At 41.7% G+C, this 18,883-nt stretch overlaps 1 protein-coding gene across 5 annotated transcripts in view; it reads left to right on the forward strand.

Moving 5' to 3' along the window:
• Positions 1 to 15,254, forward strand: part of PHF20L1 (PHD finger protein 20 like 1) — a 61,759-nt gene extending 46,505 nt beyond the window's left edge. For all 5 annotated transcript variants that reach the window (XM_020806418.3, XM_020806420.3, XM_078391659.1 and 2 more), the window contains 8 exons: positions 1,394 to 1,498; positions 2,457 to 2,621; positions 3,821 to 4,002; positions 5,725 to 5,824; positions 8,096 to 8,291; positions 8,660 to 9,029; positions 11,779 to 11,944; positions 13,198 to 15,254. In XM_020806418.3, coding sequence (XP_020662077.3) covers positions 1,394 to 1,498; positions 2,457 to 2,621; positions 3,821 to 4,002; positions 5,725 to 5,824; positions 8,096 to 8,291; positions 8,660 to 9,029; positions 11,779 to 11,944; positions 13,198 to 13,340 — 1,427 coding nt within the window. In that variant the 3' untranslated portion in view covers positions 13,341 to 15,254. The remainder of the gene's footprint in view (positions 1 to 1,393; positions 1,499 to 2,456; positions 2,622 to 3,820; positions 4,003 to 5,724; positions 5,825 to 8,095; positions 8,292 to 8,659; positions 9,030 to 11,778; positions 11,945 to 13,197) is intronic.
• The last annotated feature ends 3,629 nt before the right edge of the window (positions 15,255 to 18,883 follow it).

An 18,883-nucleotide genomic window follows, 5' to 3' on the forward strand; every position in this document is an offset into this window, starting at 1 on the left:
ACCCAACTCCGGGAAGCAGTGGGGGGGACAGGAGGGCCTGGCATGCTCTGGTTCATGGGGTCACGAAGAGTCGGACACGACTTAACGACTAAACAACAACAAAAATTCAAACCATCTGCAAGTTTATGTGTAGAAAATTCCACTTCAGGTTTAGCACAACTCCTTTATGGATAACACAGAAAAGTTGTATGTAAATGTCCAAAAATTGTTGGTACATGTCTATGAGAGCTTCCTGCTTAACAGGTGGAGTGAGCTCATCAAACTTACTGAAAGAGTGGTGAGCTGCTTAAATATTGAAATGGTGCATTCATGTGAAGGAGTCAAGAAAAGCAATGTTGTTGTGTTTGCAAACCTTTTTTCTCAAGTGTATTTTTTTAGAGATGGGCACAAATTACCATTTTGGTGTTTTTTGGTGGTTCATTTATCAGCTGAACTGAGGTGTTTGGTGCTTCCTAGACTGCCGAAGAATTGATGCTTTTGAATTGTGGTGCTGGAGGAGGCTCTTGAGAGTTCCCTGGACTGCAAGGAGAACAAACCTATCAATTCTAAAGGAAATCAAGCCTGAGTGCTCACTGGAAGGACATATCCTGAAGCTGAGGCTCCAATACTTGGGCCATGTCATGAGAAGAGAAGACTCCTTGGAAAAGACCTTGATGTTAGGAAAGTGTGAAGACAAGAGGAGAAGGGGACGACAGAGGATGAGATGGCTGGACAGTGTCTGCGAAGCAACCAACATGAAATTGACGGAACTCCGGGAGGCGGTGAAGGATAGGAGGGCCTGGCATGCTCTGGTCCATGGGGCCACGAAGAGTCGGACACGACTAAACGACGACAACGAGCCCTTCCTCCTCTCTTCGTGGGTGCTCACTGGAGGAGATGGGGCAGGGAAACGCCAAACCCTTTGGATGAAAAACGAACCAGTACAAAGCGCTGAAACTGGTGGTTTGTTCCCATCTCTAATGTTTGTTGCCATTGAAATAAAAAGGGTAAGAGAAATTAGAATAAGGCTTGATACTCATATCAGGAAAAGAACGTTGTTGACATGGTGCTTTCCTTTATTTTTCTGTTTAGAAGATTTTGTCAGAAGCTGGCCATGCTCATTCTGAAACAATAGATATGGAATTCTTACCATCCTTAGTGTCACAGTTGTTCAGTTTCACTGATCTTATAGATTTTTTCCCCAATACCAGTGCTTGGTTTAAGATTGTTTTTAAACCTCTACCTCTCTGCTGCCTCTAACATGTAAAAATTAAAAGTGCTTATTTAGCACTTAAATAATTAATGATACAGTTCCATGCTCAGCGAGGGTTTGACCTCATTTTGACAACCAATTGAATTTTATTTTTGTCTATTATCCTTTGTTTAATAACATTCGTTGCAATTTGCAATGTAGGTAAAAAGAAGGAGAAAGATAAAGAAAGAAAAGAAAAGAAGGAAAAGGATCATAAGTCCAAACAGAAGAAGAAGAAGAAAAAGAAGAAGAAATCAAAACAACATGGTACAATTTGAATGCGTGAGATTCAGAGGGGAAGACCCTCTGGTTTTTCTGTCTGCGCCTCCAGACAATTGCTAATACGCTGTTTGTTTGCATGTGTTACAGATGTTAAATACAACTTGAACTTTGTAATGTAATGGTTTGCTTTGTTAGCTTATGTGCCGCTTATTAATTGAAGTATACTTCAGCTTTGTGTCTTGGTGTGGAAGTACAGCATCTGGTTGATTTTTTGGTTAGTGTGTATTACATAGGCAGGCTTGGTCAAGGATGTGTTCTTTAATATTTACTCTTTGAATAGCAGTGGGCTGCTCCTAACCATCTCAGCAGTTTCACCTGCCCATTTTGCCTTTTGGTGAGTGGGTGGATGCTGAACCATCTTGTGAAACCGATTTGGCACATTTACATGAGTGAAACCTTAAGTCAGTTGCTTCTGAATCAGGTTAATTTGTTAACAACGCATTTGCACACCTGATTAGTGACATTTTTTTTCAGTTCTACAGATAATTAAGTGGCTCTCGTAACTCTGACGGTGACAGTGTGGAAGTTATTTATTTTATTAATGTATTTGTTGCTTTTTTTAATGCTGCCTTTCTCCGGGTGAAGGGACTCGGTATGGCTCACATGTCAATAAAGCACCATATTAACACACGTTGTCACCTGAAATCTGAAAAAGGAAGCGCAAGACACCTGCTTCTCTAAATATGCCCAGTTTTGAGATTGTTTATGGGTTGATGCTATTCTGCAAACAAACATAATGAATCACTTCAGCACCATTTATGCGTGGCTGAGTTTAAAGTAACAAATTGTTGTTTGTCATGTTAAGAAACTAGAAGTGCCAATTGCTATCAAACCAGTTAATTCTGTTGTTATCTCATGTCTTTGGGGTCCTTCAAAAAAAATTGAAGGACATTCTTGGTGAATCGTACCGTGTAGCCATATTCTGCATGTTACTGTTTTACAGATTATTCAGATTTCGAAGATAGTTCTCTCGAGTATTTGGACAGGTGCTCATCTCCACTCACCAGGTCTTCGGGGAGTTCTTTGACACTACGAAGCACAGTGACAGAGAAGAACACATCTTGTCAATATCCAAGAGCTATTCTGTCTGTCGACCTTAGTGGCGAAAGTAGGTTTGCTGTCCTCTTACGATATTCTGTCGCTTCACAGTAGATTTGACCTTCAATTTAAAAAAAAAAATGAAGTAATAACTACTGAAGACATCTGCCGATTGTTGTTTTTATGTAGTGTTAGATCACTTCCAATTTATGGCAATCCTATGACCTCTGAGACCTCCAAAATACCTTATTTTTAACAGCCCTGCTCAGTCCTGCAAAGTAAAGTTTGTGGCTTCCTCTGCTGAGTCAATACATTTCATGTTTCATTTTCATTTTCTGCTGTGTTCAGATTTACCCAGCATTATTACCTTTTCCAGTGACTGTTGACGGTAGAGATGGGGATATTCGTATACGAATACAAATATCCCCATATCAAGTTGACAGTCGTGTTTTTTCATGATATATATGTGTGCCTGTTTAGCCAATGTTTTTTTTTTAAAAAAGTCAGATCTAAAGGCCACAGCTCCCTTGGCAGTTGCTTGCTTGAATCTACATGAGAAACTCATTGCCTGTCTCATCTCAAGCTCTCAGTTTGTTCAGATGTGATTCCTAATTTCTGTAGTTTATTCTATTCCCAGTAAATTTATAAGAACTTTGTTTCTTTCCTGCTCTTTATTTTTAGTACAAAATACGTTCCCATTAAGAATTCGAAAGACACAATTTAATGGATTTATGAGAGAAGGGAGAGGGAAATGATGTGTATATAATTAATAAGAATTATGTGTTGTCTTGTTGATTCTGACTCATGGTGAACCTTCCCGGAGTTTTCTAGGTATAGGACACTCTGAAGTGGTTTATCCTTTTTCTGAAAGCGCCCTGTGCAGCTTGCCTAAGACTAAACAGGGAACTCTGTTCTTAGGAAGCATGGTGGAGAATCAGATTCAAGGTCTCTGACTCTAGCCAGACACAGCTAGCTTACTTCGTGTGTAGCAAGTCTTAAAATAATCATAAGTCAGGTTAGCATTCAACAACCTATTGCTCCCACTAGAACCAACATGATTGCCAAGGTCATTTGCCGTAGCTTCTTCCCAGGTGCCCCCAGTGTCAAGAACCATGTGGTTGGCAAGCACAAATCAGGCTTTTTGTTACAGTAATACTTGGTATGCCATCTGCAGACTGCTCTGGACAAAATCTCTTTATTTCATTTGTAAATCCTGTGCTACCTACCGATTTTATACCTTCATTTATTTATCCTGCTTCTGGATTTCAGACCTTTCTGATATGGAGTTCTTGGATGACTCTTCTACGGAGAGTTTGCTGCTGAGTGGAGATGAATATCATCAGGACTTTGATTCAACCAATTTTGAAGAATCTCAGGATGAAGAAGATACTCTCAATGAAATTGTCAGGTGTATCTGCGAAATGGATGAAGAAAATGGCTTCATGATTCAGGTAAGGAGTCTTGTTCTTTTTCACATATCTCTAGAACTTGCTTCTGCAATGGCTTTAGAAATAACTTATACTGCCATTAGGGCATGGGCTGCTTTAACTTAACGGCGTATCTTAATTCAGTTTTTGTAGATTGCTCTAAAAAAAGGGATATGGCAACTATCAGCCAGCAGGTTTTCAGTGTCAAAAAATGTCAGTTATTTAATTTTGGCACGTGCTTTTCTTACTAGAAATGTAAAGAGGGGACTGCAGAGATTTTTCTGCCTGATGTGCCAAAATACATGTGCACCATAGACCTTCACTCTGCATTAAAATAGCCAGCGTTCCCCTCGTGTAGTTTTTGGCTCTTGTATGGAAAAAACAACAGTCAGTTGAAAGTTGCCAAACAGTAGGACATTTATTTATTTATTCATTCATTCATTTAAAATATTTTACCCATATTTCTTACAAATCCTGCCCTCAAAAGTTTTTCTTACAAAATTGGGGTTGCATTATCTTGCTTTCTTTCTTTATTCGTATCAGAGCATGGCACAATTTAAAATTACGGACATGTTTTTGAGACATTTATTTATTTATTTATTTATTTATTTATTTGATTTGATTTTTACCCTGCCCCTCTAGACCATGTCTACTCGGGGCGGCTGGAAGAATTAAAAACAAATGGAAATGCTAAGATCATTAGACTATTTTTGACCAGAATACTTTATAGGAGTGGTTCTCATCTTTGGGGCACCCAAGGGTGTTCTTGGACTGCAACTTCCAGAAACCCCAACAGGCACAGCTAGTGGTGAAGGCTTCTAGGAATTGCAGTTTCAAGAATACCTGGGTTACCCAAGGTTGGGAACCACTGCTTTATAGTGACGACTTGTATGTTTTTTAAAAAAAAAAACACACAAATTAATAAGAGGTTTAAGGTGTAGTGAACAGTGGTGCTGGGGACCTCCTAACACATGAAAAATTGCCCCTCATGCATTCTAATGGGCACAAAAGGACTCTCTGAGCATCATCCAATTTGGGGTTACTGGGATGACCCATATGGATGACTGGGGGGGGGTGACAGGATACAGTGGTGCCTCACTTTACGATTGTCCCGCATTACGACGAAACCACATTATGACAACGTTTTTGCGATTGCAAAATGATGGTCTGAATAGAGTTTTTTTTTGCTTTGCGATGATCGGTTCCCTGCTTCGGGAACCGATTCTTCGCGAAATGACGATTTTCGGACAGCTGATCGGCGGTTTCAAAATGGCCGCTGGGTAAATAAAATGGCTCCCCGCTGTTTTCTGGGATGGATTCCTCACAAGACAGCCACAGAAAATGGCTTCTCTATGGAGGATCTTCTCTGGACTGTGAGTTTCCAACCCATTGGAACGCATTGAAGGGGTTTCAATGCGTTTCAGTGGGCTTTTTATTTTCGCATTACGACGTTTTCATTCTACAGCGATTTCGCTGGAACGAATTAACGTCATAATGCGAGGCACCACTGTACATGTGGCTGGTCTCTGTACTATAGAGAGAGAGACCCAACTCCACAGTGAGCTTCCCTTTCTGTTTCAGTTACACAGCACCCTTTTACATGACGTCCTGAATGTGGTGCTTTAGTTTCTTTTCATATGACTCCTTAGCATAGTAATTAATGTCTCCTGTGCTTTGACTTTTGCAACTGTTTGAACAGGTGTTTTCCCCATTTCATGCACTGTTATTTCTTTGTCATCATCACAGTGTGAAGAATGCCTGTGCTGGCAACACAGTGTGTGTATGGGATTGTTTGAAGACAGCATTCCCGAGCAGTACATCTGCTACATTTGCAGGGACCCGCCTGGTATGAGTAAAATTTGAAACTAACTTCTCAAGTCTTAGGCTCTATATTTCAAAATATATTAAAGGAGTACTGTATGTGGAAAGAACCTGGTTTGATCAAATTGCACTGTATAAATGAAGATTTTAACAAAGTTGTTATTATTTTTTGGTGGATGTTACTAGTATAAATAAGGGAGGCAGGCAGAAATAAAAAATTGGCAACATATAATTAACTAATTTTGTAATTGTGATAGAAGAGCTAAAATAAGTAGATTATTGTATCTGCCTTCCCCGCCGCCATGGGAGGCCTCTTGGAGGTCCCCCCCCCCCCGCCACCACTGCTGGGAGCCGCGCTGGGCGATCCTGGCCATGCTCAGACTCCTGGAAGGGATCTGGAAGTCCCCCCAGCCACTGCGGCTGCTTCTGGGAGCCTTCGGAGGTCTCAAAGGGCTTCCCCCCCCAACATCGAATTTCCAGCCCTTTCTCCCTGCCTTTTTGCCTTCGGAGCTCTCAAAGGGCTTTCCCCCCCCCCCCAACATTGGAGGAAGCCCTCTGAGAGTGCTGAAGGCTCCCGGCGGCAGTGGCAGCTGTGGGGGGGACCTCCGAGATGCCTCTCATGGCGGCAGAGAAGCCCTGGAAGGCATCCAGAGGCACGACCTACGGCCTACGGACTGGAAGGAGAAGGCAGGGAAAGCGCCAAATTTGAATTTGGCGCTTTCCCCGCCTCCCCCTTCTGGTCCATAGGTCGATTCTCCGGCCGCAAGTCGAAGTGAAAGTTTGAGGCCGGGGAAGTACGTAGGTCGAAAAGTACGTAAGTGGGGTCGAACGTAAGTTGATACTCCACTGTATGGTTTAAGATTTGTTTAAGGAAATACAGTATTTCCATATGTTGTGGGAGTGTGAAGAAGTACTGAAATTTTGGAAGTTGGTATTTAAAGAAATGGGGAGAAATTGTACAAATAACAATGGACATTTCACCAAAAATGGCGTTATTACTTATTAATGAAGAACAATGTGATTATTTATTTTCATTTATTTATTCAGCTTGTATCCCGCTCCCGTGAGTGTCACAACACTACACTGGGCAAGTTACAACCCATAAAATAGGAAACAAAGATAAAAATAGAGATATTAAAACCAATAGCAAGAACCAGATGGCACCAACTAATCCCAGAGCAGATGGATGAAAAGAGGGGAAGGAAGAAGAGGAGGAGGAGAAAGAAAAAGGGAAGAAGATGGTCAGCCAGATTCAGTGTGGAAAACCTCCCTGAAAAGCAGTGTCTTTAATTGCTACCTGAAAGTTCACCGGGGGTGGGGGCTAGCCAGTGATGGGGGGGGGGGAGAGAGAGAGAGAGTTAATTATGAATATAATGGCCGCCAGATTAGTGCTTGCAAGAAATTAGAAACTGAAGCATATGTTTCTATTAAGCGAGTTGTACAATGAATTCTGGGAAAGAGCAGTTAATGATTAGTTGACATGGGATATAACCAACATACCCTCTCATTTTCAGCCCCGCTGGATGGGGCGTGCACTGGGTTCTGTTGCAACCAGAACCTAATGCGATTGCTGCGCGGAGGAGGAAGACAGCTGTGCATGCACATAGTTCAGCAGGATCCTTAGATATAACATTTTAAAAGGAATTGCTAAAAGAGAATATGCTTGCTTAATTTTTTTTAAAATTTTCTGGTAAAGGCCATCTAAGCAAGTGATAATATTATTTCAGAAAGCTTATGAGCATCACATCAAAACTTTGTATAAAATATACCTCTTTTGGTCTTGGTAATGGGTGCATTCATTTTAGCAGTTTTTAAAAAAATGTATTAAAGTATGTGAATTTCTCCAGGTACAGTTTGTAAAAACCCGATTTCTCAGTGTAGCATCAGATCTAGGAACATCCTGGTGATGCAAAACAAGATGACAAGGGAGGCAGATACAACCCGTTACGGATGACTCAGGCATAGATACGAAAGTCAGGGAAATGATAGGAAACCTTTTTGCAACTTCACATCTTTTCTTCCAATTCAGAGATTCTTCTAACTGGAATATTAAATAAATAAAATACATGTATAAAATAGCTCTGTGACTATGCCATTCGTGGTAAACAAATTAACTTTCCCCCCTAGTACCTATAACTACAACCCTGTCACTTGTTGACTGCGTGGCTTAGACAGTTTTGCTCATGTACTGAAAACATGCTTTGCGCAGTGTGATTGTTCACTCTTCAATAGAGAGAAATTGGTTTGGGGAGTGACTTTTTGTGCATGACATGGGATTCTCATGTATTGTCTCTAGGTCAGAGATGGAGTGCCAAATATCTCTACGATAAAGACTGGTTGAATAATGGCCACATGTGTGGTCTATCATTCTTAAAAGAGAACTATTCTCATTTAAATGCCAAAAAGATAGTGTCAACACACCACCTCCTGGCTGATGTTTATGGTGTTACTGAAATCCTGCGTGGGCTTCAGTTGAAGATTGGGATCCTGAAGTAAGTGTATGTTCTGGTGTTACAAATGGCTTTCTCTTGCTTATCTTGCTGTCCCCTGATAAAGATGAGGACAAGAAATTCTTTCATCTTCTCTCTCAATAGAACAACAACAAAAAGAAAAGAAAAAAGACTTTGCTGTCAAGTTGCATGGGTGGAGTGGTTCGGCAAAACTGTGATCACTTCCAGTGTGCAGTTGTTTGGAGTTTTGTGTCATGTGATGACAAAATGTTCATCCAAATGTATTCCATTAAAACAATCTTACTTCAAGGTCGTTGTTGTCGGGTTGCGACTTCTCTTGTTTAAGACAGTGCTTAAATTGATTCCAGTTCTGAAATTTGACCCCAAATTTCCTTTTTCTCTCCACCCAGGAATAAGCATCACCCTGACCTTCAGCTGTGGGCTTGTGCAGGTGTGAGGAAGGATCAAGACCAAAAAACTCTTGGAGTAGAAAGAAGGGTACTGGCTGTGCCAGATACCACTAACCCCCCTGAAAGGACGTGTTATGGTCAAAACCATAAACAGCCCCCTAGTTTACCCCAGAAGAAAGAAGAAACATACATTACAAGTGAACACAGTTACCAGAAACCCCAGAGTTTTGGTTCGGATTGCAGATTGATGATGGGTCCCATGAGCTCAGATGAAGACGATGCCAGCAGTTTTGAGGATGATCAGGAAATTCTTTTAGAGGATAAAAACTGTTTGCAATATACATCTAAAGAAGATGGTTTCCGCCATCAGGTAAAACCAACCATTTGTCTGGATAACTTCCCGGATAGTGCTGCGGCACCCTAGAGAAGAGTTGAATGCATTGTTGCTGCTGATAAAGTGGGCTCTAATACACAGACGCTTCTGTTGTAATAATTGGTTTCAGATTTCAAGTACAATATGATTCTTCATAATCTTTACTGTAACATACTAACATGGCTACTCCTCTGGAGGTCTCTCTGAGGTCTTTGTCGAAAGCTTTGCTCAAGATATATTGCATTTACAGCATTTCCACTATCTACCAGGGAGGCTACCCAATCAAAAAAAATGAGATAAGGATTCAACATTTGCAATTTTGCAGGGGGGGGGGGGGCTGTCCAATATCTAAGGGAGGGCAAAATGGCTTTCAGACACACACAGGCTGACCAGCCTTGTTGCAGATCTTCCTGTAACTCATGTGTACAGTGGCTTTAACTTTTACTCTGGTTTCCTGCCAGTCTAGCTGATCAAGTAGCATCAGTTGTGTAATTATCATAATAAGGTTTCAGGATTCTTTTATCAAAGATCACTGTGTTTCTGGCTGTGCATTTCAGAGTCCGGTGTGCAAATTGAAGCCTCACTTGATGTTCATCTGGTAGGTTCAGAAGGAACAACTAGATGAACCTTGACATTCTGGAAACTCTTCTATTGTTATTCACACTTCATTGGGTTACTTGAATCAATACAACCTTAGACTTGTTTATCCTTTCCTGTAATGGATCATGGGCATATGAACAGCCTGGGTAGGACACAGATTTTTCTGGACAGGTAACTCTTCTGGGCTGGATGCACATAGCAAAATGTGTCTTGTGAAATAGATATGGTATTGACAAAAGCAGAAAATGCTGGGTTGACACAAAGCAAATTTCAAAATCTGTACTGAGGTTGTTACCTTTGCCAGGCCAAGCCGAAAAGCATAAGAAGTGTGCAGGCTTTTGAGAATAATGTTGATGTATCATCGGGTCAATTCTGACTGATGGTTGCTGTTTCCACGGTTTTCCAGATAGAGAGCATTCAGAAGTCGTTTGCTGTTGCCTTCTTCCGGGGGCATCCTGGGATTGTGCAGCTTGCCCAAAGCACACAATCTGATTCTACTTGCAAGAAGGCACAGTGGGGAATCAAACTCCCAACCTCTGGCTTCCCAGCCCAGATAGCTAAACTGCTGCCTTTCTATGACAAGATGCAAGAGGAGGAGGTGGGAGAGAAAAGTGGGGGAAGTCGTAACTGGCATCTTTTCCGCATGTTGTCTTGGGATATAATGGAAGAGGGATGCGCCTGCAGTGAAATGGGCCTCAGTGGTATCCCATTTCATCAAAGGTAGTCCCCGTGACCTCTGAGAAGTTAGAAACTTTTGATACTCCATCACAGACAAGGTAAGTCCCAAAAGTGTGAACTCAAAGCTCTGACCATCTTTTGTGGTCCAATGGGGGCCCTACATTGTTGGAAAAGAGAGAGAGCCGCCACTGCAGACTCTTTTAACATTGACAGTTCTGGAGATAGTCTTAAGTAAATGAAGTCAATCTTGTTCTGATTCATAGCGATGCTATGAACATCTTCCAGCCCTAGAAGTTGCCTAGAACACCCCCACCCCACCCCGGCTGGCACATTTGTGGGACTGGGAGAAACCAGAAAGCCAAGGAGATATCTTTCTCCATTTCTGCTGTCTTTCTCTCCATGTGGTTCAGTTGGAGAGAGGAAGGAAATGCCCATTTACTCCCCCTGCTTCCTGGGAAATCTCATTAGTCTATGAATGAGATAGTCTTGCTATCCCATTAGACCTCTCCCTGAACTTGCCCTCCCACTGAGAAGCTGTGCAACCAAGGGAACAATCCCTTTTCTTTTTTGGCAGCCAAACCACATGGGGTGACACAGGCAATGGCAGCAGACATCTCTTTTCCTCTCAGTTTTCTCCTCTCTCGAGTCCCAGAATTTTGTGTGGGATTCCCTGAATTGCAAGAGATCCCCCCTCCCCTGTTCTGGCAACTGGAGTCCTTCAAATTAACTTTTCTGAGCTCTGAATCAAATACACATTTTAATAAAGTGTTGGCGCCTCAAGGAGTGTTATCGTTGCAGACAGGGAAGCAGGGGAAATGCGAGTCAAGGCATGATATGCTGCTGTGGCTGAAGACTACTGCAGATGTGCAGATATTCTTACGTCATAGGACATGTTGATCATATATGTTCAGTCTTTTGCTTACAAAGGGCAAGTATTTTGCCTTTTTAAAAATGAATAGATAAAGAAAATAATGAAACAAACTTAAGTATCTGCGTTTCATATCCTCCTCTAAGATAATAAAGCCTAGGCGAATTCATTAGAGGCCTTTTTGATTATAAACTGGAAAAGTTTTAAGCATATACCTAACTCTGGTCAGAACTTGAAAACTAGTGGAGTCCAGACGTAAGTTGCTGAGTGTGTCCTACACTTTTACTGCTAGCCTGTATTGCTAGATCCCGAGTGTACAGTATTGGAGAACGTTGGTTATCAGGGGCATGACTGTGCTTTAATAGCCTTTGTTATGATTTGCCTTAAAGTATGGTTTGGCAGCAGAAAGATCACCTTGCTTGCCCTCTCATTCTGCTGTGTCATTCCGAGACCGCCGTTCTGCTTAATCACACTCGGGCAGCTGTATGCAAGTGGCTTCAACCATGACCTGGCTGTGGAAGGATCTTGTGCAATTCCAGCTTCAATTTGTGATTAAGCTTTTTCTGCTAACCTTGTCCTGTTTTTTTTCTGGTAATATAGAGGCATTCTGCTGAAGGGAACACTGTGTTTGTATTTAATGAGAAAAGAGGCACCGAAGAACATGTGGACTCTCGGCTTCAGTGGCAGCTAAACCTCCTCACCCACATAGAGAATGTACAGAACGAAGTCACAAATAGGATGGATCTGATTGAAAAGGAAGTGGATGGTAATTATCAAAATCACTGAGAATGTAGATTTAATTTCTAATCCTCCCCGTCCCATAGGCTTGAACTTTGGAAAAGTTCATTAAAAAAACAACAACAACAACAGCGCAGCCAGTGGCCATGTTGACTGGCGGATGCCAGGAACTAGCAGTAAAAAAGTGGATTTTCCAAAGTAGCGAGCCACAAAAATGGTGGTTCATGGTGGTTTGTGGCTACTGAGGAATTATGAACCATCTTAACTTTTTAAAAAACAAACCATGAATTAGTTCGTTAAAAAAACATTATCACACTTAAAAAAAATTAAACTAAACCCCCTCCACCATCCCACTCTCCCCACCCTCTTCCCACTGACCCCATTGTTTCCTCACTGACCCCCCCCCTCACCTCCCTACCTTGTCTGGCTGCCGCCTCCTCTTACTGCACCTCCACCATCTTGAAAGATGGTGGAGCTGGGCCAGCTGTCTCTGCGCATGGGTCTGCCTGTCATAGGGAGGGAGGTGACAGGGCACTGGGAAGAGGGTGGAGGCAGTGGGAATGAACCAGGAAGTTTGTTAAAATTGCTGAAAAAGTTTGTGGTTTGGGTCATTTGGGGATCACAGGGTCCGATGAAACTGAACTGACCCAAATCAAGAAACCAGCAATTTTTAACAAACTTCCTGGTTCCTTTTTAGGTTTGTGCCCAGCTCTTTTCCAAAGTCTGGAAAGCACCCCTCCCCGGGACTAGACTTTTTGAAAAATAGATCTAATGGAACTCTTTTTAGTCTTTCTATCAAAAAAATGGCAGCCTGTTGGTGGATGTTTGTAAAGAAAATCTGATGTTCTAAGTTATTTCTAAAGCCATCATAGAAGCAAGCTTTGCTCCTTCCTACCATCTCCTTATCTCATATGACTGCATTTTCCATTTTTGCCATCCTGAAATTTGCTGTTGCATCTGAACCCAAATTGTGGGTATTTCATACTACCTGTATTTTTTCAACAAGCTAAGCCAAGATCAAACCATGCTTCCCAAGCCATGTTTATTTGTGTAAGCCTTAATTAATACTAACCATAGTTTCTTGGTCAGCTGTTGCAACTTGGTGTGTGCTTAGTTGGAAATGGAAGGGATTTTATGCAGGCAACCTGGTGACCATTATCAAAGAAGGAGGGGTTAGGGAGAAGTTGCACTCCTAATACTGCCTCATAGCTTACTATTATTCCCTCCCCGGAGTCAGAGTATTATTCTGTCTAATTGAATATATGTTGTTTTTATCTGTAGTATTAGAAAGTTGGCTTGACTTCACTGGAGAACTGGAGCCTCCCGATCCACTCGCACGACTGCCTCAGCTCAAGCGCCGAATCAAGCAGCTCATATCAGACATGGGGAAAGTCCAGCAAATAGCGACCCTTTGTTCAGTATGACAAAAGGAAGGGCGAGGGATACAAGTAGACTGTCATAATGAGTTTCGTAGGATCCACAAGACTGTTGAAAGGGTAGTTTATCAAAAGATGTCTGAACGCGACTCCTTGCTCTGTGCTGGCTCTCTCAGGATGCTGAAGATCTAGAGGAAAGAAAGAAGAAAACTGCAGCCATCCAACCAATAAGATCTGCAAGCTGGTGAAACCAATGCTGTGATTGCTTCTTCTTCTTCTCTCTCTTTCTCTCTCTATATTATATACAGTGATGCAGAAATCTCTACAAAGAAATGTTTTATATGTTTTTACAGACTGTGCTAGGGGGTGAAACCCTCAAAACTATTGAGTTGTTTAAATGCCTGCTAAAGTAAGCTGCATTGGATGAAGGAATGAATTGCAATGTTTCCTTTCAGCGCTGATCTAAGAACATCTTCCTGCTGGTTATCTCGAAGGATGGAAAATTGAACCAATGCCTATTTTGTCCTTGTGTGGCGGATATGACAAATAGTAGCTTTCTTTCTTTTTTTAAAAACAAGACTTTTCTGCGGTGGCCTCTCCATGAATATTATTTTTCTAACAAAATCTTCCCTGCGTCTGTGCTCCTTCTTAGAAAAAATGGGAGGAGGAGGAGGAGAAGTGCCAAATAACACTTTCAGAAACCACTGAAAACAAGAGCATGCATCACTTGGAAGTGTGTTTCTCTTTTCTTCCCAGGCCCCACCTCTCAGCAGAATCCTCAGTATATCTGCCGGCGAGCTATTCCGAAGTGTACCTAGTTCAGCCTTGTGTCAGCCAAAATTGAAATGTCCACCATCTCACTTTGAAGGTTCTTCAACCATTCTTAGATTTCGTAAACATGCCCGGAATTGAACTGATTAACGTTAGCACTCTGGAAGTATTCATTATCCTCAGCTGGATTGAGGAATGACAATGAGCATCCAAAATGACAGCGGTTGGCAATCAAATAAGGCCACATCTAATGTTTAACATTTCTAAGACTCCTTTGGGCAGGGGGAATCATAAATGGATTTTTTTTGGAGGGGGGGGAAGGGGAGAAATATGCAGAAAACTCCCTGTGAGGTAGACTGGGTTGTACGTCATAGCACTTGGAATGGCTGAGCACTACTTTTGCCCTTGTCCAAATAAAAAAAAAATTCCCACACAGTCTGGAACATGGAGTGACCTTCTGGGTCGCTCCTCATCATGAAATCATTGTTTGGAGATCACTCCCTTCTAAAGTGGCTATAATGAAAACCCATTATCTGTTAGAAGCATTCAGTTCTCATTTGGGCAAAGCTATGTAAAACCAAAGTCAACCTAGTTGCCGTTTTTTTTTTAAAGAAAAGTTTCTGGACCAGGTCCAGATTCATTTTACCTTTGTTGGTCTGCATTCTTGCTGTACCCAGTGGTATAATTCACATATTACAACATATGCATGTATGTGTGTGAAAGGCACATGCGCATACTGCATTCTAGACAGATTTCTATTGGCAAGTCTAGTTTTATTACAATAGACGTCAGATCTTGGTGACAAAATATTTATAAAATGTTACCTTTTAACAAACAATTTCTAAAAGAAGAAAGAAGATGGAAATAATGTATGTACAGGTTTTGAAATTTGTAAAAAAAATAAAATAAATTTTTTTTTTAAAAAAAATGAAAAATATTGACTGTTCCAGAAGAGTGAAGACAGCACAAAATACTTGAACTCTTTATGCCTCCATAGATGACTTTTTCAGTGCTGGCGATCTGTATAGAAAAGTATGGGAAGTGTGTGATGAGCAGTAAACTTGAAGCTCCCCTTGGATTAGAGTACAAGCCACTGTACATTACAAATGTATTTAAATTTGCAGATACACTGTTCTATATGTAAGGTACTGTATGTAAAGCTGTTTATTAAACAATTCTGCATATTCTTCATTCTTCAACTCTTCTCGTTCATCTCCTTAAAGGGGAGGGATTAAAGGAATTAAAGATTGCCACATGTGATTCTAAATACGCTATTCAGAATGTATTCTTGAAGGCTTTCACCACTGGGATCTGATGGTTGTTGTAGGTTTTTCAGGCTGTGTTCTGGAGGTTTTTCTTCCTAATGTTTTGCCAGTCTCTGGGGCCAGCATCTTCAGAGGACAGGAGTTGGAACTCCTATTCGAGTTAGAACTTCTATCCAGAATGTTGAAGAATGTACCTCTGAATATTTGGTTGTGGACTTTGATATGAATGAATCAAACAATTTTTCCATCATTCCTAATATTGGGTATTCCCAGCATTGTAATTTGGCATCCTTTGGGTTAGATACGGCCAAGTGTGAAGTTTTGTTCTTCTGCATGTAAGACGAGTGCTGCCATTGAATGAATGATTCAGCGGAGACATTACCTTTGGCTGGTTTTATTTCACCTTCATTCAGACAGATTTTTTAAAATATAAATTTGAGTGACTTTCTGGGGTATTATTTAACCCCCCTGAGAATTCCGGAGCCTTGAAGCCAGGTGCCTTGTGTTAGCCATTCTGTTCCCTGTACCTCTTAAGTGACCATTCCAGGTCCCTTTTCCTCACCCTACAACATGGCCAACCTGCTGACAACCAGAATATTCACTTTTATTTCTCAAAATAAAGCTTTCCTGGGAAACAGCATGAAACCCTTTTTTGTCCTGATACTTTGCATTCACTGGAAGGGGTGTCATGAATGGCAAAATGTAGTAGGTAAGGCAAGACCAGGTTTCCCCACCTCGATTTTCGCAGGTAAAAGAAAAACGACATGACAAATGGCCGAAACTGGGACATGGTTTGTAACTCTTCAGAGAACAATGTTGTAAAATGCTTGAGTAGGTCAATTTCTGGAGCAAAGCATGACTATAACATTTGGTCCTCCTGGATGATGCTGAAAAATAAGTGAATAACCTGCTTGTGGCTTCCACAATCACTAGGTTTTGCCCATTTGGGGATAAAAATACACCAATGTTTGCAAAGAACCTTGTTCTTTTTTTTAAAAGGCAGTTGTCCCTGTTTTGGGATGCAATTAAATATCACAGTGATTCAGAAGCAATGCCTTGTTCCATTGTTTGTAATCCACATGTGGAGTCAGTCTCCTGATTGCCATCCAGGGTCTTCAAATTCTTTGATAATCATTCTTCCTGCTTACTCTGTATACAGAACTCAACCTCCTTTTCCATGATAGAGGGCAGCTCCTGTCAGTAAATGCAGTCAGGAAAACTGCGTACTGGCATGTGTACTTATGCAGATCCACCACAGCATGTGCGGACAAATATAAGAAACAACACAGAGAATCTAGCAAAAGGAGGGACTGAGATGGGACATTATTTTTCGGAAATGGTCATGCTCATCACCATCTATATGTGTCAGATGCAACTCATTCAGAAGCGTTATGTGAGCAACATCCTGGTTTCAACTCAACCTTAAGCTGCTTGGCCAGGATTTATAGGCCCTCGCATACGAGGTTGGCTGTGTTTGTAACCCTCATACACGTTCATGAGGCTTTTTGTGGTAAAGGAGCGTTGCATTTTAATCTTTGAAATATGTAAGTGGTCCCCAGCAAAATGTTTCTGGTTCACTTAGCAGATGATTCCATATATTAGCACGGCCAATTACACTTCATTAAATTGGGTGGGAAGGCTACTGTGAGAAATAAATCTTTCCTGAAGCTTCCCTGAAGCCCACCCAACCCTCACTCTGGGGCTTACACCACTTCCTCCTTTCTTGCTGACTCATTAGAGAGAGGAAGCATCAGTTCTTATCTGCTGAAAACCTGTGTTGACCCAGAAGCCGGCCCTCTTGACACTTGACAGTTGTTTATCCCAGTATTGACAATCTGTAATATGGTTTGAAATGAAAGTTAAGCAAGCGTGTCCTTCATGGAAGTGGTCCCAAGATTAATCTATGCTATTTCCAGTTCAAAATACCTTGATTAGCACAGCTGGAGAACACAGTTTCGCCCAAGATGCTGGAGGCTTACAGACAGTTATAGCAGAAAATAGCAGGCTGGGTAGATCAGCGACAAAACCCTGTAGGGCAGCTTCATATGATTCAGCTATGAAAAGCTACTGCAGTGAATTAAGCCTGAGATAGTTCTGCTTATGCTAAATCATGGGCATGGTAGAGGTGGAATCACTAAGCCAGCAGCTAAGGCTTTTACTGCTGTGTTAAGTCCCGTTGGCTCAATATCTACTCTAGTTGGAAGAAACCATTGGATCCGATGCCATTACATCTTTAGTGTTAAAAATTATTGGGATCATACTCTTAGATGCAAGTGTACATGTACTTGGAATATTCGCCAGATTCAGACAAAGCCCAGATTAAAAGCCCACATTTTGATCAGTTCGTGTGAGATCTGGATAGAATCGTGATGACCAGAAGTTGGAAGTTTACTCCCCTCCTTAGGATATCATGAAGAAGAAGAATTACATGCCAGCTAGTCAGCTTCCACTTATAGTGCCCATACCAGGGTTTTCTAAGTACTGTGTAAAATAATTAGGAGTGATTTACTTGTCCCTCCTGGTGTTCTGGGACCTTGCAGCTAGCCCAAGACCACAGAGATGTCACAAAGCATAACTTCCATCAGCCACGCATTCTCCAGGTGATCTAAGCCGCTCCTTTCCCTGGCAGGCACAGTGGCTATTTGAATGAGTGTTCAAATTTGCTGAGTTTGTACCAGCCCCACAAATTCCATGTTGTCGTTTAGTCATTCAGTCATGTCCGACTCTTCGTGACCCCATGGACCAGAGCACGCCAGGCCCTCCTATCTTCCACTGCCTCCCAGAGTTGTGTCAAATTCATGTTGGTTGCTTCGATGACACTGTCCAACCATCTCATCCTCTGTCATCCCCTTCTCCTCTTGCCTTCACACTTTCCCAACATCAAGGTCTTTTCCAAGGATTCTTCTCTTATGAGATGGCCAAAGTATTGGAGCCTCAGCTTCAGGATCTGTCCTTCCAGTGAGCACTCAGGGTTGATTTCCTTTAGAATTGATAGGTTTGTTCTCCTTGCAGTCCAGGGGACTCTCAAGAGCCTCCTCCAGCACCACAATTCAAAAGCATCAGTTCTTCGGTCAGCCTTCTTTATGATCCAGCTCTCGCTTCCATACATCAATAGTGGAAAAACCATAGCTTTGACTATTCGGACTTTTGTTGGCAAGGTGATGTCTCTGCTTTTTAAGATGCTGTCAAGGTTTGTCATCGCTTTCCTCCCAAGAAGCAGCCGTCTTTTAATTTTGGGGCTGCTGTCACCATCTGCGGTGATCATGGAGCCCAAGAAAGTAAAATCTGTCACTGCCTCCATATCTTCCCCTTCTATTTGCCAGGAGGTGATGGGACCAGTGGCCATGATCTTAGTTTTTTTGATGTTGAGTTTCAGACCGTTTTTTGCACTCTCCTCTTTCACCCTCATTACAAGGTTCCTTAATCCCTCCTTACTTTCTGCCATCAGAGTGGTATCATCTGCATATCGGAGGTTGTTGATATTTCTTATGGCAATCTTAATTCCGGTTTGGGATTCCTCCAGTCCAGCCTTTCGCATGATGTATTCTGCATATA

This window comes from Pogona vitticeps, chromosome 4 (assembly GCF_051106095.1).
Source record: "Pogona vitticeps strain Pit_001003342236 chromosome 4, PviZW2.1, whole genome shotgun sequence".
NCBI lineage: Eukaryota > Metazoa > Chordata > Lepidosauria > Squamata > Agamidae > Pogona > Pogona vitticeps.